The sequence below is a fragment of the Coregonus clupeaformis genome, chromosome 24 (genome assembly GCF_020615455.1).
Source record: "Coregonus clupeaformis isolate EN_2021a chromosome 24, ASM2061545v1, whole genome shotgun sequence".
Taxonomy (NCBI): domain Eukaryota; kingdom Metazoa; phylum Chordata; class Actinopteri; order Salmoniformes; family Salmonidae; genus Coregonus; species Coregonus clupeaformis.
Window position 1 is genome coordinate 37,164,377 of NC_059215.1, and position 26,181 is coordinate 37,190,557.

Genomic DNA, 26,181 nt, shown 5'->3' on the forward strand with positions numbered 1-26,181 from the left:
TTAACTCAATGATAATTTTTTTATTTTTTTACATTGTTTCAAAACTGATACGTGACACGTTTTAATGTCAAAATAACATGCAAAACAGGCAACAAAAAACACAGGCTCTGCCCCACCTACCCTGAATGACGGGTCGCCACTGGCTGTCCCACAGAGACCAATGGACTGACAGCCAGGAGCCAATATATAAACCATTGTCAGCTAAATTACACTTTTATTTTGTATCACTCAACTCTCATTTATGAGTCTCGTTTATGATAGGGAGATACCCTATTTGTATTGTTGATGTGTTTCTGCAGTCATGGTTGGATAAGTACTTATAACTCATATTTATTACCTGGAAGTGACACAAATGGCTAATTAAGCTTACATCTATACATTTCAAGCTATATTAAGCAAGAAAATAAAATGTCATATTTTATTTGGGACTTAAAAGTTTGGCAGTATAAAGGACTTGCATTAGCCTATGTTTTATTATTGATAAACAAAAACATGTATGATGTGTAACTATGTCATTTTAAAGTGTTAATTCATGGTTGCAAAAATGCCACCCTGATTCAAGAATTACCCAAAATATATTTCTAGCGACTGCACCAACTTAGCTTGCCCTGAACCTCTGGCAACAATCATCATCATACTGCAATGTGAATGGTCATACTCACATACAGTAACAGCCAAGACTATACGCCAATTCATTTAAGATCCATTACTCATAACTCAAACTGATGAGGTCATAAGATCTGTCATTACATGACATCAGTCTGTTACAGTGAAGTTAAATTAAGTACATGGTTAAAATGAGAAGAGAGAAAAAAGAGTAATCAAGTAACAGATATCCAAACCATGTACCAACAGTTAATGTTAAAATTGTTTTTGATTACAAGTTGCAACCTCAACTTAAACTAACCTAAAAAGTAACAAAAGGCTTAACCCATCAAATGTCCTTGCCAACCAAGTGATATTGAGTAACTTGAATAGCCAGATATTTTCCTGTAGGCTGGTTCAGAGGGGTTGGGTTAAATACAGAAGACACATTTCAGTTGAATGCATTCAGTTGTGCATCTGACTAGCTATCCCTCTTTCCCTTCCTTTTCACTTTCCCTACTGGCATCCAACAACCCAGCAGGTGGCACTCATGATCTGTGCACCATTCCCCAACTCTCCTTCCTCTCAGCATAGCCTCAGTTCCTGCCTCTTTATATTCAGTTTGAGGTTTGGGAGACCTCGGAGCGGCCCTCTCAGCGGATGTGAGCCATCTCCTCCAGAAAGGGAGTCTTCATGCAACCAGTGCAAAGCTGGTCCATCCACAGGGGCGCCTCGTGCTGCAGGGGGGTGCGACGAGGGTAGAAGGTGTAGGAGAGGTCGTATTTGAGCAGACAGCTGATGGACGCCATGTAGAGGTCAGAGAAGCGACACAGGCGACGGGAGAAGAAGGTGGGGTTGTGGCAGGTGCGGAAAATGCTGCCAAAGTGAGGGTTGAACAGGTTCTTGGTCACAGCTCTGTGAGGGGGAAAATGGAAGAGGGTAGAAGGAAGTTCATAGGTCTGTACGAAGCGTGTCAAGTCAAAATGACACTGAATCCTTAAGGTCTGACTAGCTGTCCGACGGTCTTGATAAATTAAGTATAATTGATCTACTATAACTACACTCACCGAAGCTCTTCTCTCTCCTTCAACCAATCCTGTAGAACTTCCTTTGACTCTGAATCTCGATGTATCTGCACAGGTTCAATAAAAAATGTTTTACTTGAATACTTTCATCTCAACATTCAAGAAGTACATGGTGTCAAGTGTCTCCTTTCTTAATTGCATGGCTGATGGTTAGCAAAATCATAATATTAGCTTGTTGTAGTCATGTTTTTTGTGTGGGTACAATTGATTGGGAATACATCCCATAAAGGCAATATTCTTCAAATAAATCTCTCTCATTCAGTGTCCATCCAAAGTCTCTACACAATCCCAGCTCCCTCATGGTAAATGCAACATATGTAGCTCAACCTATTGCTTTGACCTCACAGTTTGCTGAGTTCTATGTTGTAAAACACCCTATAGTGTACCTGCATGCGTTCCAGCAGACCGGTGAGTGCCTGCAGCCAGGTGAGGCTCTGGGCATACTGCTCCGTGTTCACCACCCTGGTCTCCACCTCCAGCTCTGGTACTATGGCCCCCGTCCGCCAGCCGTGACGCAGCATCAGGTCCTGCAGGAGAGCATGAGTAGTCAGCGCAGTTCAACGACTAGCCACAGCATTCCACAAGTTATTACATTGTAAGCACAACATTGCGAGGCACAGTCCTTAAAACAAATGAATGTGTGCATTTCCTGTGTTCTGAAATCACATTCACACTGCCTGTATCAGTAACCAAAAGTTCAGACTAACTAAATATAGTATGACTCACTGCCAAGTCACTGTACAGATGATCTCCAAAGTAGAGCACCTTGGATCCCCTCCATCCTGTGAGCCTGAGAAAGTCAAACAAGTTGCCCTACAACAAGGAGACAGGAAAGATGATTAAAGGTCCAATGCAGCCGTTTTGATCTCCATATCAAATCATTTCTGGGTAACAATTAAGTAGCTTACTGTGATTGTTTTAAATTAAAATGGTCAAAAAGAAACAAAACTAGCTTTTTAGCAAAGAGCAATTTCTCAAGCAAGAATTTAGATAGGAATGTCTGGGAGTGGTCAGAGTGGGGTTGGGAAAATGGAAGAAAAAACACGTATTGGCAGAGAGGTTTGGAACTCTTTCTTATTGGTCTATAAACTAATTTATCGCCCACCCGGCAAGCCAAAACTCCATCCCACCAAAAACAGGCTGAAATTTCAGGCGGTCTTTTCAAACAGCTCTTACACTAAAGGGCATTATCATCATTTTCACAATTTCATAGTATTATTCCAACCTCATAGTGTAGACATATACAGTGGGGAAAAAAAGTATTTAGTCAGCCACCAATTGTGCAAGTTCTCCCACTTAAAAAGATGAGAGAGGCCTGTAATTTTCATCATAGGTACACGTCAACTATGACAGACAAATTGAGATATTTTTTTCTCCAGAAAATCACATTGTAGGATTTTTAATGACTTTATTTGCAAATTATGGTGGAAAATAAGTATTTGGTCCCCTACAAACAAGCAAGATTTCTGGCTCTCACAGACCTGTAACTTCTTCTTTAAGAGGCTCCTCTGTCCTCCACTCGTTACCTGTATTAATGGCACCTGTTTGAACTTGTTATCAGTATAAAAGACACCTGTCCACAACCTCAAACAGTCACACTCCAAACTCCACTATGGCCAAGACCAAAGAGCTGTCAAAGGACACCAGAAACAAAATTGTAGACCTGCACCAGGCTGGGAAGACTGAATCTGCAATAGGTAAGCAGCTTGGTTTGAAGAAATCAACTGTGGGAGCAATTATTAGGAAATGGAAGACATACAAGACCACTGATAATCTCCCTCGATCTGGGGCTCCACGCAAGATCTCACCCCGTGGGGTCAAAATGATCACAAGAGCAGTGAGCAAAAATCCCAGAACCACACGGGGGGACCTAGTGAATGACCTGCAGAGAGCTGGGACCAAAGTAACAAAGCCTACCATCAGTAACACACTACGCCGCCAGGGACTCAAATCCTGCAGTGCCAGACGTGTCCCCCTGCTTAAGCCAGTACATGTCCAGGCCCGTCTGAAGTTTGCTAGAGTGCATTTGGATGATCCAGAAGAGGATTGGGAGAATGTCATATGGTCAGATGAAACCAAAATATAACTTTTTGGTAAAAACTCAACTTGTCGTGTTTGGAGGACAAAGAATGCTGAGTTGCATCCAAAGAACACCATACCTACTGTGAAGCATGGGGGTGGAAACATCATGCTTTGGGGCTGTTTTTCTGCAAAGGGACCAGGACGACTGATCCGTGTAAAGGAAAGCATGAATGGGGCCATGTATCGTGAAATTTTGAGTGAAAACCTCCTTCCATCAGCAAGGGCATTGAAGATGAAACGTGACTGGGTCTTTCAGCATGACAATGATCCCAAACACACCGCCCGGGCAACGAAGGAGTGGCTTCGTAAGAAGCATTTCAAGGTCCTGGAGTGGCCTAGCCAGTCTCCAGATCTCAACCCCATAGAAAATCTTTGGAGGGAGTTGAAAGTCCGTGTTGCCCAGCGACAGCTCCAAAACATCACTGCTCTAGAGGAGATCTGCATGGAGGAATGGGCCAAAATACCAGCAACAGTGTGTGAAAACCTTGTGAAGACTTACAGAAAACGTTTGACCTGTGTCATTGCCAACAAAGGGTATATAACAAAGTATTGAGAAACTTTTGTTATTGACCAAATACTTATTTTCCACCATCATTTGTAAATAAATTCATAAGAAATCCTACAATGTGATTTTCTGGGAAAAAAATTCTCATTTTGTCTGTCATAGTTGACGTGTACCTATGATGAAAATTACAGGCCTCTCTCCTCTTTTTAAGTGGGAGAACTTGCACAATTGGTGGCTGACTAAATACTTTTTTCCCCCACTGTACACTGAGTGTGCAAAACATTAAAGGACACCTGCTCTATCGATGACAGACTGACCAGGTGAATCCAGCTGAAAGCTATGATCCCTTATTGATGTCACTTGTTAAATCAACTTTATCAGTGTAGATGAAGGGGAGGAGACAGGTTAAAGAAGGATTTTTTAGCCTTGAGACCATAGAGACATGGATTGTGTATGTGTGCCATTCAGAGGGTGAATGGGCAAGACAAAATATTTAAGTGCCTTTGAACGGGGTATGGTAGATGGTGCCAGGCGCACTGGTTTGTGCTGTGTTATTCATGCTTAACAGTTACCTGTGTGTATCAAGAATGGTCCACCACCCAAAGGACATCCAGCCAACTTCACACAACTGTGGGAAGCATTAGTCAACATGTGCCAGCATCCCTGTGGAACGCTTTCGACACCTTGTAGAGTCCATGCCCCAACGAATTGAGGCTGTTCTGAGGGCAAAAGGGTGGATGGGGGTGGAACTCAATATTAGGAAGGTGTCCTTTATGTTTTGTACACTCAGTGTATATGAAACACACATTTTCGACTGCACTGGGCCTTTAAGTTTTAATGCTTGAAGTAAAAACTGAGGAAATAAGGCAAAAAAAGGACTGTGGATTGGCAGAACTATAACATGACTAATTACAATTCATATAAATATGTGGTCAAGGACGTGGTCTTCCACCAAATTCTGCTGAGGCCTTAGCAGCAGACAACTATTGGCCTTGACTATGGGTCCATCTGCCAATGATGTTGGCAGTGCTCTTAGGGTGAGAGGAAAAGTACTGCATGGTTAGCATGTCCTACTGTGGCAATTAGGGTTGCAAAGCTACCAGTAATTTACCAAAGTTAACAGAATTAACAGGTAATCTATGTCAATCTATGGTAACTTTAATAATTTATACTTGAATAAAAATGTATTAATATATAGTATAAATTTTTTATATTTGTGTCCATATTGTCCATGCGTTTCTAGCGAATAGACTATATGGTTCAACAGAAAAAAAGCTTAATTCATGGGGAAAAAAACATCTAAATCAGCAATGGCATTATTTTCAATGAACTCTGCAACTCTTTCAACTATTGACTTTTTTTCCCCAACTGCCACCAGTTTGGTGCAAAAACATTTACAACAAAGACATAGTAAAATAAATGTGTGTAAAAAAATATAAAAGGATATTTAATGCTGAAACCCTCATATTAAAACACCAGTGGTATTCACTAAGTTGATGGTTTATATTTAGGATAATGTTTTACAGCTTTGTCATTCAAATGTTTAGTTTAAAATCATCTTATTTGATTATTTTATATTTACATGTGACAAGGCCACACAGAGGGCCAGAGATAATAGGAAGTACCCAAAAATGCCACACTAGATATCATCTGATACAATAAAATAAAAACTTAAGTCACCAAAATTCTGGTAGTTTACAGGTAAACTTCGTAATTTTCCAGTAATATACCCTCCATTTGCAACCCTAAAGGCAATACTTGTCACAGCATCAAAATATAAACCACTTTTCACCAAACCTGATCTATTTTCAGCTACAACAGGGAACTAACTTCAAGGACAAGACTAACATCTTTGCGTAGGATTCAAAGGCCATCTTTGTAAGACCAGCCTAACTCAGACTAGGGACATTTGATTCAGGTTGACTAAATAGTAACTTGTGACGTGTGGAACTTTAGTTCAATAGGCTTACAACACCAAGGTTGTGGGTTCGATTCCCATGGGGGACCAGTACGCAAAAGTATGTAAATGTATGCACTCACTACTGTAAGTTGCGATGGATAAGAGCATCAGCTAAATGACTAAAATGTAAAAATGTAATGATAGTCAAATCATGTGTCATTCACTTCCCACAGTAAAAGGAACAAATGCGACTGACATTGTGAATCTCACAAATTACCACAATCTGGAACGCAAGCAGTCAATGCTGGTAAGTCCTGCAACTGAGTTAGTCACTTTGCAACATAATAGACAAGTTCATAATTTACAAGCTGGCAAAGAACTTTGGCCCACACGCTAACGTATCATTTTAGTTATATATACACACAGTGCATTCGGAAAATATTCAGACTCCATTACTTTTTCCACATTTTGTTATGTTACAGCCTTATTCTAAAATTGATTAAATAGTTTTTTTCCCCTCATCAATCTACACACAATACCCCATAATGGCAAAACGAAAACAGGTTTTTAGAAATGTTTGCAAATGTATATAAAATAAAACACAGAAATACCTTATTTACATAAGATTTCAGACTCTTTGCTATGAGACTCGAAATTGAGCTCAGGTGCATCCCTGTTTCCATTGATCATCCTTGACATGTTTCTACAACTTGATTGGAGTCCACCTGTGGTAAATTCAATTGATTGGACATGATTTGGAAAGGCACACACCTGTCTATATAAGGTCCCACATTTGACAGTGCATGTCAGAGCAAAAACCAAGCCATGAGGTCGAAGGAATTGTCCGTAAAGTGCCGAAACAGGATTGTGTCGAGGCACAGATCTGGGGAAGGGTACCAAAAACTTTCTGCAGCATTGAAGGTCCCCAGGAATACAGTGGCCTCCATCATTCTTAAATGGAAGAAGTTTGGAACCACCAAGACTCTTCCTAGAGCTGGCCGCCCGGCCAAACTGAGCAATCGGGGGAGAAGGGCCTTAGTCAGGGAGGTGACCAAGAACCCGATGGTCACTCCGACAGAGCTCCAGAGTTCCTCTGTGGAGATTGGAGAACCTTCCAGAAGGACAACCATCTCTGCAGCACTCCACCAATAAGGCCTTTATGGCCAGATGGAAGCCACTCCTCAGTAAAAAGCACATGACAGCCCGCTTGGAGTTTGCCAAAAGGCATCTAAAGACACTCAGACCATGAGAAACAAGATTCTCTGGTCTGATGAAACCAAGATTGAACTCTTTGGCCTGAATGCCAAGCGTCACGTCTGGAGGAAACCTGGCACCATCCCTACGGTGAAGCATGGTGGCAGCATCATGCTGTGGGGATGTTTTTCAGCGGCAGGGACTGGGAGACTAGTCAGGATCGAGGGAAAGATGAACGGAGCAAAGTACAGAGAGATCCTTGATGAAAACCTGCTCCAGAGCACTCAGGACCTCAGACTTGGGCGAAGGTTCACCTTCCAACAGGACAACGACCCTAAGCACACAGCCAAGACAACGCAGGAGTGGCTTCGGGACAAATCTCTGAATGTCCTTGAGTGGCCCAGCCAGAGCCCGGACTTGAACCCGATCTAACATCTCAGGAGGGACCTGGAAATAGCTGTGCAGCGACGCTCCCCATCCAACCTGACCGAGCTTGAGAGGATCTGCAGAGAAGAATGGGAGAAACTCTCCAAATACAGGTGTGCCAAGCTTGTAGCATCATTCCCGATAAGACTCTATGCTGTAATTGCTGCCAAAGGTGCTTCAACAAAGTACTGAGTAAAGGGTCTGAATACTTATGTAAATGTCATATTTCGGGGGGGTTCTTTATAAATGTGTTATTATGGGGTATTGTGTGTAGACTGTGGGAAAAAATCGATTTAATTCATTTTAGAATAAGGCTGTAACGTAACAAAATGTGGAAAAAGTCAAGGGGTCTGAATACTTTCTGAATGCACTGTATACAGTAATACTTCTGGGTAATGTCTCCGCTCCTACCTGTTTGTAGATCTGGCCCTTATCCAAGCTCTTGATCTTGTCCCACTGAAGGTCCCCGTTGCCATCCAAACGTCTGAAAGGTCTGCAAGTAGCACATTTTATCAGGTCACACAATGACCTGAACAGTATGTAGAGTGCTCTTGTTTTCTGTACATTTGTGTGAAGAACAAGGATGTAGAATTTCGACACTTCTTGGTTGGGAGTATAAAGATATGCCGAATATCAGACTTACTTGCCACAGTTATTGAAGAAGTGTGGTTTATCAGCTTGAACAATGACAAGGTCAAAGAAGTCCCTCCAGTCCTTTCCTACCATGTATTTCATCCCTTTGTCTCTAAATAATGAGGAAAACAGCTGGTTAGTCAACAACCACGAAATGTACAGCTACTGTTGAGAGCTGAAAGTGCCCACAGACGGCATGTCCATAAGGCCCGTTTTTTTACAAATAAAAGCAAAGCTTCCCCTAAAGTCAATTGAATTGCCAAAATTATATAACCTAATTAAGCTACTCCTTTGTATACAAATAAATAAAACCATTCAAAATAGGCTACTATACCAGAAAGCATGATTTGGCCACAGAGAATCATTAGATTATTATTTTATTTTTTAATAGATGATTGTCAAGTTGCAACTGTCAGTGAAAGGTAGAGAGCCCCAGCCAGGCACATCGCAGTATTTCAAAATACAATCGTGAGAAAACGATTGGCTATATTGCTGTAAAGAGAAGACAAAAATCCTCTAATCTATCTTTTAGTTATCAAAATTCTCAACTTAATTGAGCAACCAGTATAGCCTATTTTATTGGCACCAGCGGAGAGTATGCATATTCACTCTTTACCATTGTTGGATCAGTGCCACATGAAAGTTTGTTTTTGGACAATTTCCTCCTCCAGGTTAGATGGACATCATATTGTATTTGTGTCTCCCCTTCTCATAGGCCTATTATATGGATCAGGCAACGTTGTTTTTATTGATCTGCTTGTCAGTGTCAGCAGAGTAGGTTACCCTGTAATTTGTTGTATTTAAACATATTCTGCTAATGTCTCCAGTCATATAAAGTGTAGTAGAATTGCATGAAATGTGTTCATAAAAAAGGCCAAATTCTTCCCGTGCAAAGAAAGGATAAGATATGTATCTGCTATAGCCTACAGCCTAGGTCTGCTCTACGCCACAACGCGCTCAGCCATGCATTGAACAGTATTTTTTGCAAACAGAGATTGAGTTATATTATTAGCCTAAATTATGACTATCCAATCTACTCGTCACATTACAAATAGTAGGCTATCTTACATAAGTCTGCAAATGCGATGATCCATTAAATGCTTTATTATAAAGGTGCATTTTTATGGTGAACATTAGCTTCCCCAAACAACTTGAAACTCACGCCGCCGCCTATGCCAGAAACCAAATCAGTAACCTGTATGTGTATCTCTGATTTATTTAACTGTCAGTTTGATTTGGTTGATGGTGACACTCACACAAAGCTAAATGGGCTGTTGGTTATAAGGAAGAGCTTCTTGCCATGGCTGGCCAGACGGTGCAGAACTGCGTATGTCTCATGTCCTCTGAGAATATATTTCTCTGTGGGAGGAAAATGAGAACAGAGGGTCAATTCAGACTGGAATATCCCCTTCCCCTGAGTATTTCGCAAGTATGTAAATATTCCACTTCCGTCAGAACATGTTGTCCCTTGGAGGAAACTGGCAGCTTTGTCCATTGGGAAACAGGCATGTATCATTTAAGGCATTTCAAGTAATTGTGCGACTGTGGGACAGCAGAGTATAAAGAGACATATTATAATGTCCTGAAATGTTCCTGATAAACCTTAACTCTGTAAACACATCTTTAAACAAAACTTAATTAAGATTATAAATTGTCAAGTGTACTGTCATTTTTATATACACTTAAAAGTATGTTAATATTTTTGCACTTTAAAGTATGTTAGCAACATTTTATCAATTATCTTGACTTCCCCTTGGCCATGGTTTTGGAAGAAAGTGATTTAAAATACTTGATGAAAATGTGTACTGCTTTATTATCTTATCATAACCCCAAAACTATTATCTGCAGGGCAGTTAAATTGCTCTACTGTTTAGGTTTTCAAATAGAGAATATGAACAGTGAATCAAGACAACACTGCTTTTTATATAGGGGATATTCACAATGTTCAGTTTTTAAAAACCTGCAAACTGGGCGTGGGTGAGATGGGGAGCATCCCATACAAACATATTTGGGATTGAATATCTAGAAGCGAAGATGAAAAGAACCCACAATTGTATATCTCACCCAAGTCTTGCATTATCCACTTGTACATGTAGCCTTTGATATGCACCATTCCAATGGCATCCTGAGGAAAATAAAAGAGTGTGGATAAACTCAACTTTCATTGAGAATGTTTGTCTACAGTTGTCTTGCTCAAGGTCTAAAGACATTTCTGACTTGACTTCTGAACACTTTTGAGGGCTTACTACTCCCATCTAAAAAGGACATTTAACCAGCCACATTTTTTTCCAACATGGTTCTCCTCTCTTGGTAGAGATCCATTGAATGTTTCCGGAGTGTGCTGTAAAGATCTAGCATCCCTATAACTGGGAAGTAGACAGTATCGAGTCAACTGCTGCTGCGCTCAGGACTGATTTCTGAGATTTCATGTCTACAACTTCATCGGCAAGCTGTAAAACTATCGTAAATAAAGCACAAGCTACATGCTGTTTATCAGTGCCCAAAACCACTAGCTAGCTAAGTTCCATCTGTGTTTGTCAATGAAGCTAGCTAGTAGCTAGCAGGCACAATGAGCAGCAGGCCACGTTAGCTAAATCAGCTTATCAAGTCACTGGTGAGTGGCAAAGAGCTTCGGTGCTGTTTTGTTTTGAACTTTCTCACGATCTATTACCGGAGTGAGAGTCTGTCTGGCAGTGTTTCATAGCAAATCATGTTACAAAACAGGTCGCGGTGGGACACATGGGGGCCATACTTGCGAACATTAGAAAAGTGCATCAGTCAATTAAAATCGTTGACGTCGTTGCACGTGATTAAATGCTGTTCCCATTACAGTCCCTTGCAAAAGTATTCATCCCCCTTGGCTTTTTCCCTATTTTGTTGCATTACAACCTGTAATTTAAATTGATTTTTATTTGGATTTCATGTAATGGACATACACAAAATAGTCCAAATTAGTGAAGTGAAAAAAATAACTTGTTTCAAAAAAAATCTAAAAAATATGTATATGTATTCACTCCCTTTGCTATGAAGCCCCTAAATAAGATCTGGTGCAACCAATTACCTTCAGAAGTCACATAATTAGTTAAATAAAGTCCACCTGTGTGCAATCTAAGTGTCACATGATCTTAGCAATATATATATATATATATATATATATATATATATATATATATATATATATATATATATATATATATATATATATATATATACACACACACACACAGTGGGGAGAACAAGTATTTGATACACTGCCGATTTTGCAGGTTTTCCTACTTACAAAGCATGTAGAGGTCTGTAATTTTTATCATAGGTACACTTCAACTGTGAGAGACGGAATCTAAAAGAAAAATCCAGAAAATCACATGGTATGATTTTTAAGTAATTAATTTGCATTTTATTGCATGACATAGGTATTTGATACATCAGAAAAGCAGAACTTAATATTTGGTACAGAAACCTTTGTTTGCAATTACAGAGATCATACATTTCCTGTAGGTCTTGACCAGGTTTGCACATACTGCAGCAGGGATTTTGGCCCACTCCTCCATACAGACCTTCTCCAGATCCTTCAGGTTTTGGGGGCTGTCGCTAGGGCAATACAGACTTTCAGCTCCCCTCCAAATATTTTCTATTGGGTTCAGGTCTGGAGACTGGCTAGGCCACTCCAGGACCTTGAGATGCTTCTTACGGAGCCACTCCTTAGTTGCCCTGGCTGTGTGTTTCGGTCGTTGTCATGCTGGAAGACCCAGCCACGACCCATCTTCAATGCTCTTATTGAGGGAAGGAGGTTGTTGGCCAAGATCTCGCGATACATGGCCCCATCCATCCTCCCCCTCAATACGGTGCAGTCGTCCTGTCCCCCTTTGCAGAAAAGCATCCCCAAAGAATGATGTTTCCACCTCCATGCTTCACGGTTGGGATGGTGTTCTTGGGGTTGTACTCATCCTTCTTCTTCCTCCAAACACGGCGAGTGGAGTTTAGACCAAAAAGCTCTATTTTTGTCTCATCAGACCACATGACCTTCTCCCATTCCTCCTCTGGATCATCCAGATGGTCATTGGCAAACTTCAGACGGGCCTGGACTTGCGCTGGCTTGAGCAGGGGGACCTTGCGTGTGCTGCAGGATTTCAATCCATGACAGCGTAGTGTGTTACTAATGGTTTTCTTTGAGACTGTGGTCCCAGCTCTCTTCAGGTCATTGACCAGGTCCTGCCGTGTAGTTCTGGGCTGATCCCTCACCTTCCTCATGATCATTGATGCCCCACGAGGTGAGATCTTGCATGGAGCCCCAGACCGAGGGTGATTGACCGTCATCTTGAACTTCTTCCATTTTCTAATAATTGCGCCAACAGTTGTTGCCTTCTCACCAAGCTACTTGCCTATTGTCCTGTAGCCCATCCCAGCCTTGTGCAGGTCTACAATTTTATCCCTGATGTCCTTACACAGCTCTCTGGTCTTGGCCATTGTGGAGAGGTTGGAGTCTGTTTGATTGAGTGTGTGGACAGGTGTCTTTTATACAGGTAACGAGTTCAAACAGGTGCAGTTAATACAGGTAATGAGTGGAGAACAGGAGGGCTTCTTAAAGAAAAACGTACAGGTCTGTGAGACGGAATTCTTACTGGTTGGTAGGTGATCAAATACTTATGTCATGCAATAAAATGCAAATTAATTACTTAAAAATCATACAATGTGATTTTCTGGATTTTTGTTTTAGATTCTGTCTCTCACAGTTGAAGTGTACCTATGATCAAAATTACAGACCTCTACATGCTTTGTAAGTAGGAAAACCTGCAAAATTGGCAGTGTATCAAATACTTGTTCTCCCCACTGTGTGTATATACAGTGAGGGAAAAAAGTATTTGATCCCCTGCTGATTTTGTACGTTTTCCCACTGACAAATAAATGATCAGTCTATAATTTTAATGGTAGGTTTATTTGAACAGTGAGAGACAGAATAACAAAACAAAAATCCAGAAAAACGCATGTCAAAAAATGTTATCAATTGATTTGCATTTTAATGAGGGAAATAAGTATTTGACCCCTCTCAATCAGAAAGATTTCTGGCTCCCAGGTGTCTTATATACAGGTAACGAGCTGAGATTAGGAGCACACTCTTAAAGGGAGTGCTCCTAATCTCAGTTTGTTACCTGTATAAAAGACACCTGCCCACTGAAGCAATCAATCAATCAGATTCCAAACTCTCCACCATGGCCAAGACCAAAGAGCTCTCCAAGGATGTCAGGGACAAGATTGTAGACCTACACAAGGATGGAATGGGCTACAAGACCAACGCCAAGCAGCTTGGTGAGAAGGTGACAACAGTTGATGCGATTATTCGTAAATGGAAGAAACACAAATGACCTGTCAATCTCCCTTGGCCTGGGGCTCCATGCAAGATCTCACCTCGTGGAGTTGCAATGATCATGAGAACGGTGAGGAATCAGCCCAGAACTACACGGGAGGATCTTGTCAATGATCTCAAGGCAGCTGGGACCATAGTCACCAAGAAAACTATTGGTAACACACTACGCCGTGAAGGACTGAAATATTGCAGCGCCCGCAAGGTCCCCCTGCTCAAGAAAGCACATATACAGGGCCGTCTGAAGTTTGCCAATGAACATCTGAATGATTCAGAGGAGAACTGGGTGAAAGTGTTGTGTCAGATGAGACCAAAATGGAGCTCTTTGGCATCAACTCAACTCGCCGTGTTTGGAGGAGGAGGAATGCTGCCTATGACCCCAAGAACACTATCTCCACCGTCAAACATGGAGGTGGAAACATTATGCTTTGGGGGTGTTTTTCTGCTAAGGGGACAGGACAACTTCACCGCATCAAAGGGACGATGTACGGGGCCATGTACCGTCAAATCTTGGGTGAGAACCTCCTTCCGTCAGCCAGGGCATTGAAAATGGGTCGTGGATAGGTATTCCAGCATTGAAATGACCCAAAACACACGGCCAAGGCAACAAAGGAGTGGCTCAAGAAGAAGCACATTAAGGTCCTGGAGTGGCCTACCCAGTCTCCAAACCTTAATCCCATAGAAAATCTGTGGAGGGAGCTGAAGGTTCGAGTTGCCAAACATCAGCCTCGAAACCTTAATGACTTGGAGAAGATCTGCAAAGAGGAGTGGGACAAAATCCCTCCTGAGATGTGTGCATACCTGGTGGCCAACTACAAGAAACGTCTGACCTCTGTGATTGCCAACAAGGGTTTTGCTACCAAGTACTAAGTCATGTTTTGCAGAGGGGTCAAATACTTATTTCCCTCATTAAAATGCAAATCAATTTATAACATTTTTGACATGCGTTTTTCTGGATTTTTTTGTTGTTATTCTGTCTCTCACTGTTCAAATAAACCTACCATTAAAATTATAGACTGATCATGTCTTTGTTAGTGGGCAAACGTGCAAAATCAGCAGGGGATCAAATACTTTTTTCCCCTCACTGTGTGTATATATATATATATATACAGTGGGGAAAAAAAGTATTTAGTCAGCCACCAATTGTGCAAGTTCTCCCACTTAAAAAGATGAGAGAGGCCTGTAATTTTCATCATAGGTACACGTCAACTATGACAGACAAATTAGAAAAAAAATCCAGAAAATCACACTGTAGGATTTTTGATGAATTTATTTGCAAATTATGGTGGAAAATAAGTATTTGGTCACCTACAAACAAGCAAGATTTCTGTCTCTCACAGACCTGTAACTTCTTCTTTAAGAGGCTCCTCTGTCCTCCACTCGTTACCTGTATTAATAGCACCTGTTTGAACTTGTTATCAGTATAAAAGACACCTGTCCACAACCTCAAACAGTCACACTCCAAACTCCACTATGGCCAAGACCAAAGAGCTGTCAAAGGACACCAAAAACAAAATTGTAGACCTGCACCAGGCTGGGAAGACTGAATCTGCAATAGGTGAGCAGCTTGGTTTGAAGAAATCAACTGTGGGGAGCAATTATTAGGAAATGGAAGACATACAAGTCCACTGATAATCTCCCTCGATCTGGGGCTCCACGCAAGATCTCACCCCGTGGGGTCAAAATTATCACAAGAACGGTGAGCAAAAATCCCAGAACCACACAGGGGGACCTAGTGAATGACCTGCAGAGAGCTGGGACCAAAGTAACAAAGCCTACCATCAGTAACACACTACGCCGCCAGGGACTCAAATCCTGCAGTTCCAGACGTGTCCCCTGCTTAAGCCAGTACATGTCCAGGCCCGTCTGAAGTTTGCTAGAGTGCATTTGGATGATCCAGAAGAGGATTGGGAGAATGTCATATGGTCAGATGAAACCAAAATAGAACTTTTTGGTAAAAACTCAACTCGTCGTGTTTGGAGGACAAAGAATGCTGAGTTGCATCCAAAGAACACCATACCTACTGTGAAGCATGGGGGTGTAAACACCATGCTTTGGGGCTGTTTTTTCTGCAAAGGGACCAGGACGACTGATCCGTGTAAAGGAAAGAATGAATGGGGCCATGTATCGTGAGATTTTGAGTGAAAACCTCCTTCCATCAGCAAGGGCATTGAAGATGAAACGTGGCTGGGTCTTTCAGCATGACAATGATCCCAAACACACTGCCCGGGCAACGAAGGAGTGGCTTCGTAGAAGCATTTCAAGGTCCTGGAGTGGCCTAGCCAGTCTCCAGAGCTCAACCCCATAGAAAATCTTTGAGGGAGTTGAAAGTCCGTGTTGCCCAGTGACAGCCCCAAAACATCACTGCTCTAGAGGAGATCTGCATGGAGGAATGGGCCAAAATAGTGTGTGAAAACCTTGTGAAGACTTACAGAAAAGCGTTTGACCTGTTTCATTGCCAACAAAGGTTATATAACAAAGTATTGAGAAACTTTTGTTATTGACCAAATACTTATTTTCCACCATAATTTGCAAATAAATTCATAAAAAATCCTACAATGTGATTTTCTGGAATTTTTTTTCTCATTTTGTCTGTCATAGTTGACGTGTACCTATGATAAAAATTAAAGGCCTCTCTCATCTTTTTAAGTGGGAGAACTTGCACAATTGGTGGCTGACTAAATACTTTTTTTCCCCACTGTATATATATACATACACATACACACACACACAGTGAGGGAAAAAAGTATTTGGTCCCCTGCTGATTTTGTACGTTTGCCCACTGACAAAGACATGATCAGTCTATAATTTTAATGGTAGGTTTATTTGAACAGTGAGAGACAGAATAACAACAAAAACATCCAGAAAAACGCATGTCAAAAATTTTATAAATTGATTTGCATTTTAATTAGGGAAATAAGTATTTGACCCCTCTGCAAAACATGACTTAGTACTTGGTAGCAAAACCCTTGTTGGCAATCACAGAGGTCAGACGTTTCTTGTAGTTGGCCACCAGGTATGCACACATCTCAGGAGGGATTTTGTCCCACTCCTCTTTGCAGATCTTCTCCAAGTCATTAAGGTTTCGAGGCTGATGTTTGGCAACTCGAACCTTCAGCTCCCTCCACAGATTTTCTATGGGATTAAGGTCTGGAGACTGGCTAGGCCACTCCAGGACCTTAATGTGCTTCTTCATGAGCCACTCCTTTGTTGCCTTGGCCATGTGTTTTGGGTCATTGTCATGCTGGAATACCCATCCACGACCCATTTTCAATGCCCTGGCTGAGGGAAGGAGGTTCTCACCCAAGATTTGACGGTACATGTCCCCGTCCATTGTCCCTTTGATGTGGTGAAGTTGTCCTGTCCCCTTAGCAGAAAAACAACCCCAAAGCATAATGTTTCCACCTCCATGTTTGACGGTGGGGATGGTGTTCTTGGGGTCATAGGCAGCATTCCTCCTCCTCCAAACACGGCAAGTTGAGTTGATGCCAAAGAGCTCGATTTTGGTCTCATCTGACCACAACACTTTCACCCAGTTCTCCTCTGAATCATTCAGATGTTCATTGGCAAACTTCAGATGGGCCTGTATATGTGCTTACTTGAGCAAGGGGACCTTGCGGGCGCTGCAGGATTTCAGTCCTTCATGGCGTAGTGTGTTACCAATAGTTTTCTTGGTGACTATGGTCCCAGCTGCCTTGAGATCATTGACAAGATCCTCCCGTGTAGTTCTGGGCTGATTCCTCACCGTTCTCATGATTATTGCAACTCCACGAGATGAGATCTTGCATGGAGCCCCAGGCCGAGGGAGATTAACAATTATTTTGTGTTTCTTCCACTTGCGAATAATCGCACCAACTGTTGTCACCTTCTCACCAAGCTGCTTGGCGATGGTCTTGTAGCCCATTCCAGCCTTGTGTAGGTCTACAATCTTGTCCCTGACATCCTTGGAGAGCTATTTGGTCTTGGCCATGGTGGAGAGTTTGGAATCGGATTGATTGATTGCTTCTGTGGACAGGTGTCTTTTATACAGGTAACAAACTGAGATTAGGAGCACTCCCTTTAAGAGTATGCTCCTAATCTCAGCTCGTTACCTGTATAAAAGACACCTGGGAGCCAGAAATCTTTCTGATTGAGAGGGGGTCAAATACTTATTTCCCTCATTAAAATGCAAATAAATTTATAACATTTTTGACATGCGTTTTTTTGGATTTTTTTGTTGTTATTCTGTCTCTCACTGTTCAAATAAACCTACCATTAAAATGATAGACTGATCATTTCTTTGTCAGTGGGCAAACGTACAAAATCATCAGGGGATAAAATATTTTTTCCCCATACCACAAACACACACACACACACACACACACTTCTGAAAGGCCCCAGAGTCTACAACACCACTAAGCAAGGGGCACCACCAAGCAAGCGGCACCATGAAGACCAAAGAGCTCTCCAAAAAGGTCAGGGACAAAGTTGCGGAGAAGTACAGATCAGGTTTGGGTTATAAAAAAATATCAGAAACTTTGAACATCCCACGGAGCACCATTAAATCCATTATTAAAAAATGGAAAGAATATGGCACCACAACAAACCTGTCCAGAGAGGGCCACCCACCAAAACTCACAGACCAGGCAAGGAGGGCATTAATCAGAGAGGCAACAAAGAGACCAAAGATAACCCTGAAGGAGCTGCAAAGCTCCACAGCGGAGATTGGAGTATCTGTCCATAGGAACACTTTAAGCCGTACACTCCACAGAGCTGGGCTTTATGGAAGAGTGGCCAGAAAAAAGCCATTGCTTAAAGAAAAAAATAAGCAAACACGTTTGGTGTTCGCCAAAAGCCATGTGGGAGACTCCCCAAACATATGGAAGAAGGTACTCTGGTCAGATGAGACTGTAATTGAGCTTTTTGGCCATCAAGGAAAACTCTATGTCTGGCGCAAATCTAACACCTGTCATCACCCCGAGAACACCGTCCCCACAGTGAAGCATAGTAGTGGCAGCATCATGCTGTGGGGATGTATTTCCATCGGCAGGGACTGGGAAACTGGCCAGAATTGAAGGAATGATGGATGGCGCTAAATACAGGAAAATTCTTGAGGGAAACCTGTTTCAGTCTTCCAGAGATTTGAGACTGGGACGGAGGTTCACCTTCCAGCAGGACAATGACCCTAAGCATACTGCTAAAGCAACACTCGAGTGATTTAACGCGAAACATTTAAATGTCTTGGGATGGCCTAGTCAAAGCCCAGACCTCAATCCAATTGAGAATCTGTGGTATGACTTAAAGATTGCTGTACACCAGCGGAACCCATCCAACTTGAAGGAGCTGGAGCAGTTTTGCCTTGAAGAATGGGCAAAAATCCCAGTGGCTAGATGTGCCAAGCTTATAGAGACATACCCTAAGAGACTTGCAGCTGTAATTGCTGCAAAAGGTGGCTCTACAAAGTATTGACTTTGGGGGGGTTGAATAGTTATGCACGCTCAAGTTCTGCTTTTTTGTCTTATTTCTTGTTTGTTACACAAAAAATTTTATTTTGCATCTTCAAAGGGGTAGGCATGTTGTGTAAATCAAATGATACAAACCCCCAAAAAATCCATTTTAATTACAGGTTGCAAGGCAACAAAATAGGAAAAATGCCAAGGGGGGTGAATACTTTCGCAAGCCACTGTACATAACCTGGCACATTTAGCCCTATGCTAACCTGAGCAGGTGGCAGTGATTATTTTCTTGTAACAAATTCTGCATCAGCCTATCAAAGATCTTAAACTTTATATCCATCAACCAATGGCATTTCTTAAAATAGGTCAACTTGGCCACCGGAGGGCTATTTTAAACCTCAAAATTCAAGGTTTACTTTTGTTCTGCTTGGTCCTTCTCAAGTGTAGAGTGCCAATATGCATGATGCATCGTTGATTAGACAAAATTCAAAAGGCACATTTTCGTATATATGACAAAATCCCACATTTCTGCTAGTCTGTTTCACTGTGGTTTTAGAGTCAAAGTGGTTGACTAAAACCACAGCGCACATTAACCGTGGGTTCGAGCCCCCCTCGCGTCAAGCATTTTTGTTAAGGAAAATACTGTTCACTGCTGGTCCTCGATGCTCGATTCAAATAACTGATGTGACAAAGTGGATGATTATAAAAATGCATATAAAACATTGTACATGCAAAGTGTAGCCTACACGTCTATGCAATTTGGTGGCCAAATTGACCTATTTTAAGAAATGCCATTGGTTGGTGGATATAAAGTCTAAGATCTTTGATAGGCTGATGCAGAAATTGATGATACAAATATTGTGGGGGCTGTTTTGGTAGACTTCAGTGTGGCTTTTTACATTATCGATCATAGTCTGCTGCTGGAAAAATGTGTTATGGCTTTACATCCCCTGCTATATTGTGGATAAAGAGTTACCTGTCTAACAGAACACAGAGGGTGTTCTTTAATGGAAGCCTCTCCAACATAATCCAGGTAGAATCAGGAATTCCCCAGGGCAGCTGTCTAGGCCCCTTACTTTTTTAAATCTTTACTAACAACATGCCACTGGCTTTGGGTAAAGCCAGTGTGTCTATGTATGCGGATGATAACACTATACACATCAGCCACTACAGTGACTGAAATGACTGCAACACTTAAAGAGCTGCAATTAGTTTCAGAATGGGTGGCATGGAATAAGTTATTCCTAAATATTTCAAAAACTAAAAGCATTGTATTTGGGACAATTGTATCATTGTATCATAAACCCTAAACCTCAACTAAATCTTGTAATAAATAAAGTGGGAATTGAGCAAGTTGAGGTGACTAAACTGCTTGGAGTAACCCTGGATTGTAAACTGTCATGGTCAAAACATATTGATACAACAGTAGCTAAGATGGGGAGAAGTCTGTCCATAATAAAGTGCTACTCTACCTTCTTAACAGCACTATCAACAAGGCAGGTCCTGCAGGCTCTAGTTTTGTTGCACCTGGACTACTGTTAAGTCGTGTGGTCAGGTGCCACAAAGAGGGACTTAGGAAAATTGCAATTGGCTCAGAACAGGGCAGCACGGCTGGCCCTTGGATGTACACAGAGAGCAAACATTAATAATATGCATGTCAATCTCTCCTGGCTCAAGTTGAGGAGAGATTGACTTCATCACTACTTGTATTTGTGAGAAGTATTGACATGTTGAAAGCACCGAGCTGTCTGTTTAAACAACTAGCACACAGCTCAGACACCCATGCATACCCCACAAGACATGCCAGAGGTCTCTTCACTTTCCCCGAGTCCAGAACAGACTATGGGAGGCGCACAGTACTACATAGAACCATGACTACATGGAACTCTATTCCACATCAGGTAACTGATGCAAAACATACAAATACACCTTATGGAGCAGCGGGGACTGTGAAGCAACACAAACATAGGCACAGACACATGCATACACATGGATTTTGTGTTGTAGATATGTGGTAGTAGAGTAGGGGCCTGAGGGCACACAGTGTGTTGTGAAATCTGTTATGAATGTATTGTAATGTTTTTAAAATTGTATAACTGCCTTAATTTTGCCAGACCCCAGGAAGAGTAGCTGCTGCCTTAAATATATTCATAATCATCATTCACAAGGTTTTGGCTGCATTTCTCAACACACTAACACAATAAATGTAATTCTACATTTCAAAGGGGAAAACAACTCATGTAAAATTCGAACCCTTGCCACAATCTGCGACCATTACGTGGAGCTAAGCACTCTACACAGAAAGCTATTTGACCAGTCAGTCAAACACACATGATCTAGTTGCTTTGATTATCAGAACGTACCATTAGACTTCTGTTAAGGACGCTTTCATAGGTAAGTGCAATTGTGTCTATGATTTTAATTGACTAATGCGAATTTTGAGAGTTCAACTTAAACTTTTTATAATGTTCGCAAGTATGGCCCCATGATGATCACAAATGGCTTTTGATTTTTGGAATGTTGACAAGTGTCAGTTGGGATGCAAGTGCGCATCGTCTCAATTCTCATTTTGCCCAAAACAGTGGAAGACTCGAGTGATCACTATCAAACACATCAGCAAGAGGCCACTCGATAAAGGGCTTATGGGCCAAGTATTGTCTTATCGTCGCTGTCTGATGAAAACGTCACCTCCAAAACAGAAACTTTTCAGGAAATTTGAAAAATTTGAAAACTCTGAAGCTATTTTGAATAAATGTTCTTCTTCCTAGAGTCATGAAATGTTCAGCATACATTGAGGAGTAAATGCTTTGAATAAATGTAAAAATAAAGGCTAAAATTTTATCAGACAGCGACGATATGTAAACAAGTCTGAGGCACTGAGTAATGTGGGCAGGTCTGTCTTACTGCCTGTTGGTTCTGCCACACAGTTGAATAGAGCGCAATCAGAGCAGCTTTTTCTCCATGCATGACAATTCTCCCTAGGTTTTACCATCCCGTGTTAGTCGACATGATCGACATCAAAATACAACCCTCAAAATATCCAATGAATCTAGGAATGTAACAGCTTCCCTAAATCTCTGTTTTGGAAAATAGTGACTATGACCAAATTAATGCTATTTACACTTTTTTTGTACTTTTTTACACTAGAGTCAATGTTTATGACTAATATCAATGCAACATATGCAATTTTCAACCAGATAAGTTGGTTTTTGAGTTCAGCTGCCATTTAAACTGAATGAGAAGATCAAATGGGGAACTTTTCACTATGTCTTGAAAGCATTTGAACAGAGCCCAACACATTGGTAACTTGGCAGGCACACCGACATATATTTGTCTTTCTTTAGCTCTGCCCAACCTTTTCCATTTAGACACACTAAGCATTAGTAAGTGGCTCCATTTGAAGGGGAGGGAGAGGAGGAATTAATGAGCTTTTGGCACACTGGACTGACCGACACAGCATGAAAAACAAAGTTTACCCACATTCCCAACTGCCATGCACACTGACATTGCCTTTGGTGCAACTACTCAGGAGTCAGGGTGCAGCAATGCACTAAGTTAGCCTTTTTAGTTTAAAGCCTTCTATTTTCAGAACCAGCTATTTGCCCATATTTTTTAAATTGGTCCCACTTTGAATGTCTGAATTAAAATAAAGTATTATCTTTGGATTCAAGTGCGTCAGAATGTGGGTATGTTTTGTTGCTGAATGCACTCACCGAAACGTCTTTGTAGAGATGACTAGGGTCATATTCAATGTCATTGGAGTTGAAGTAGTCATTGGCAGCTGCCAGGAGAGTCATCTCTGGGATGGAGAAAACATCCATGAACTGCTTCATCATTGGACCCTGTAAGATAACGTTAGCCCAACGGGATAGAAGCGGAGCATCAGAAATAAAAAGAAACATATCTGATTATTACAAATGATTTTGTCTATAACAGATCTTATTACAGATAATCCGACATAAATACCATCTTATTCCAAACCAAGTTATACATATTCATACACACCAGTCAGTTTATAGATTTTTATTCCCGTAGTACAGTATGAGAACACCAACCATTTGGTTAGTAGGCTATTTAATAAAGTGGGCAAATAAACTCAACTTCTCCCAAAGCACTGAGAAAACAGAGCAATAAAGGAGTGGGAACATGTATATTTCTACAGTAGCTGGCCTAAAGTCTCCATAGGATTCTTTGTGATTCAAATAAAGAATGTGGTGTAGAGCAGGTCACGGACTTGGTAAAAGTGTATAAATATTCTGTTTTAGTGCCCTTACCATGTTCGTAGTTGGTATCCCTATATGTCTAAGGGCTATCTTACCCATTGCATCCCATTCTTTCTGTCTTTGTGCTCGTGTCTTATAGTTACTGGCATTGCAACTAGAATTAATTGCAATTGTGAACTATTTGACTTTAAAGCGCATCGTTTTTGCATGTGCTTATTATGCACTATTTGCTTGCTTTTCAACATTTAGGCTTATAGGTCAAATATGTTTATGCACAATCTCCGATCCTTGTTTTTTATCTAGCTCATCTGTTCAGGAAGTTACAGGCGAGTGTTGTCGAAGAAAGTGGTGAAGTAGGGACCTTTCCATAGAAGCCACTGACTTCCTGAAGAGGGACATGGTGAGTTCCACCATAGAGCTCCAAAAACCTCCTCATCTGGAACAGGCTTCAGACCCCTGTGGAAATTAACATCTCTCTCACTATGGTCTCTTGACTACAGTATTTAATCCATGACATAGCATTGTTGTTAGAAAAAAACTTTAGTTTTACATATATTCACCCAGCAATTATCTCACCTGTATACAGTCCCCAGCTGGATGTAATGGAAAGCATCTATTTTCATCAACAGTCCCTGCATGAAAAACAATTTTATTACCTCAACTACCATTTCACTCTAGTAAAAAAAATATAAATATTCCAGCTATTTTCTAACTTTTCCTGTTGAATGTTTATACTATAAGCTTTCATACACCAATGAAAGCACTTACCTTCTGAATGTCATAGTGGAGACCACGTGTAGCGAAGTTGGGAATATAGTCATACTTGCAAATGCCCTCTGGATACTGTTAGGGGAGTTAAAAGTAACAATTTAACTAATTCAATCAAACAAACAATGTGCATCATGAACATTTGTATGAGGATTTGAGGCAAACAGCGTCGCATTTCCAGCAAACAAACCTTGTAGTGTTTGACAAGGAAGTCTCGAGCTGTATTGTAGATCATTGTATCAAGAGTGTTGGAGTACAGAGCGAGCGTATAGTCATAATCAAAGCCATAGATGTCCACTTCGTCCAAGTCAACCTCATTGTTGGCATAGATGGTGGAGGGGTTCAGTAAGTTACATACACCTGGAGGAATCAGATCTGCAGAAAAGGAGGGGGGACTTTAAACAAAATACCTAATCTACCATGAGCAGTCTTCATGATTCGTCTTCAATGCATTGTGTGCGTAAACTGAAGTCTGGCCTGACAATTTTGGGCAGTAGGGGCCTTTAGTTAAAAATGGCAAGATATGTATTTCATTAGGTTATGAACATTTCACTCACAGTTGGAACATCAAATCGAAGTTTATTACAGACATAATAATTGGAATGGGAGGGGGGTGTTATTATAAAAGACTAGGTATATTAGTTTATTAGTCAACCTTATTCTAATCAAGGGGGGAATTTCATTACTAAAAATGACAAACGAGGTTGAAAAGTTTCCAGATTGTAGCAATAATACAAGTTGATATGGCAGCAGTCTAACGTTTGTCATCTGACAACCAACAATCGATCTGGTATGGATGGAAAAACTGTATTGACAAAAAGGGAAATAGGTTAGTGATTATACAGTTTCAGTTGGCAAAAAAACTAACATATTTTAGGCAAACTTTAACATGACATAAAAACATCTTACCGTGCACAAGCCGTTTCATTTCATTATATCTTGACCAAAGGTAAGTCTTGGAGTCAATCTTGGGTCCTGTGAATGCCCTTTCAGACAAGGTAGGCGACACCTCCTTCTGTTTGTTGCCCGCGACTTGTCTGTGATTTGCGGGTGATGGAGTTGGGATGGCTGTGGACCCAGCAGGCTGGATACCTAAATTTGATCGACAACTTTGTTCATTTTCGCAGCATTTTCCTAGTTGGGTGGTCGGACCTCTAGATGCCACGCTACCACAAGAAGCCACAGAAACTTTGCAAAGCGACGTTGACTTACTTGTCTGCCATAACGCATGGCTAAACGTTCTTATTTTTTGACAGGACATTACTACCTGGCATTTATCAGAGTATCTTTAGAACGCTATCTCATTCACACCATATGTAGTGGATAGCCTACAATAGCCAGTGATTCTGACGCACAAGAAAGATACATCGTATCTTCGACACTCCGCCTCTTCCTCTCTGGTATCAACCTCCTCATCGAATCACGCACCGTGAGACGACGACTGATTTGACGTTCAGCCTATGGTGGGAAAGAATGCAATCTTCCCAAAACGTGTTTCCATGCCCAGTTCAACCTACGCCTGCTACGTGACTGAACTAAGCCTCCAGCTGGCAGGAGCATCCCATGCAGCTTCTTGTGTCTTATTTCTTTTTCATGGATTCAATATTTATAAAACGTGGGAACCATAGTTTGATTAAATCTAGGTTTTATTCTAATAATCAAAATTTCAAAAAATTGTTTGTGGTGAAAAATCGGGGTTACATGTAATTTGCCCGCAATGGGATTCAACAAGTGGTTTCCCGCAGTAAGAAGTTACCCATCAACAGTCGTGGTCAAAAGTTTTGAGAATGACACAAATATTAATTTTCACAAAGTCTGCTCCCTCAGTTTTTATGATGGCAATTTGCATATACTCCAGAATGTTATGAAGAGTGATCAGATGAATTACAATTAATTGCAAAGTCCCTCTTTGCCATGAAAATGAACTTAATCCCCAAAAAACATTTCCACTGGATTTCAGCCCTGCCACAAAAGGACAGGCTG

The 26,181-nt window shown here is 41.2% G+C and overlaps 1 protein-coding gene across 1 annotated transcript; it reads right to left on the bottom strand.

Annotated features, from left to right (window-relative positions):
• LOC121538212 (5'-nucleotidase domain-containing protein 2) lies at positions 1 to 25,593 on the bottom strand. Its single transcript, XM_041846031.2, is given in 15 exon segments — positions 1 to 1,500; positions 1,653 to 1,717; positions 2,057 to 2,197; positions 2,397 to 2,483; positions 8,189 to 8,270; positions 8,421 to 8,522; positions 9,667 to 9,769; positions 10,475 to 10,535; positions 22,921 to 23,049; positions 23,792 to 23,854; positions 23,856 to 23,886; positions 24,007 to 24,062; positions 24,199 to 24,273; positions 24,389 to 24,573; positions 25,108 to 25,593. Coding segments are annotated over 15 exon segments (1,794 nt in total). The 5' UTR covers positions 25,460 to 25,593; the 3' UTR covers positions 1 to 1,238.
• Positions 25,594 to 26,181: the final 588 nt, after the last annotated feature.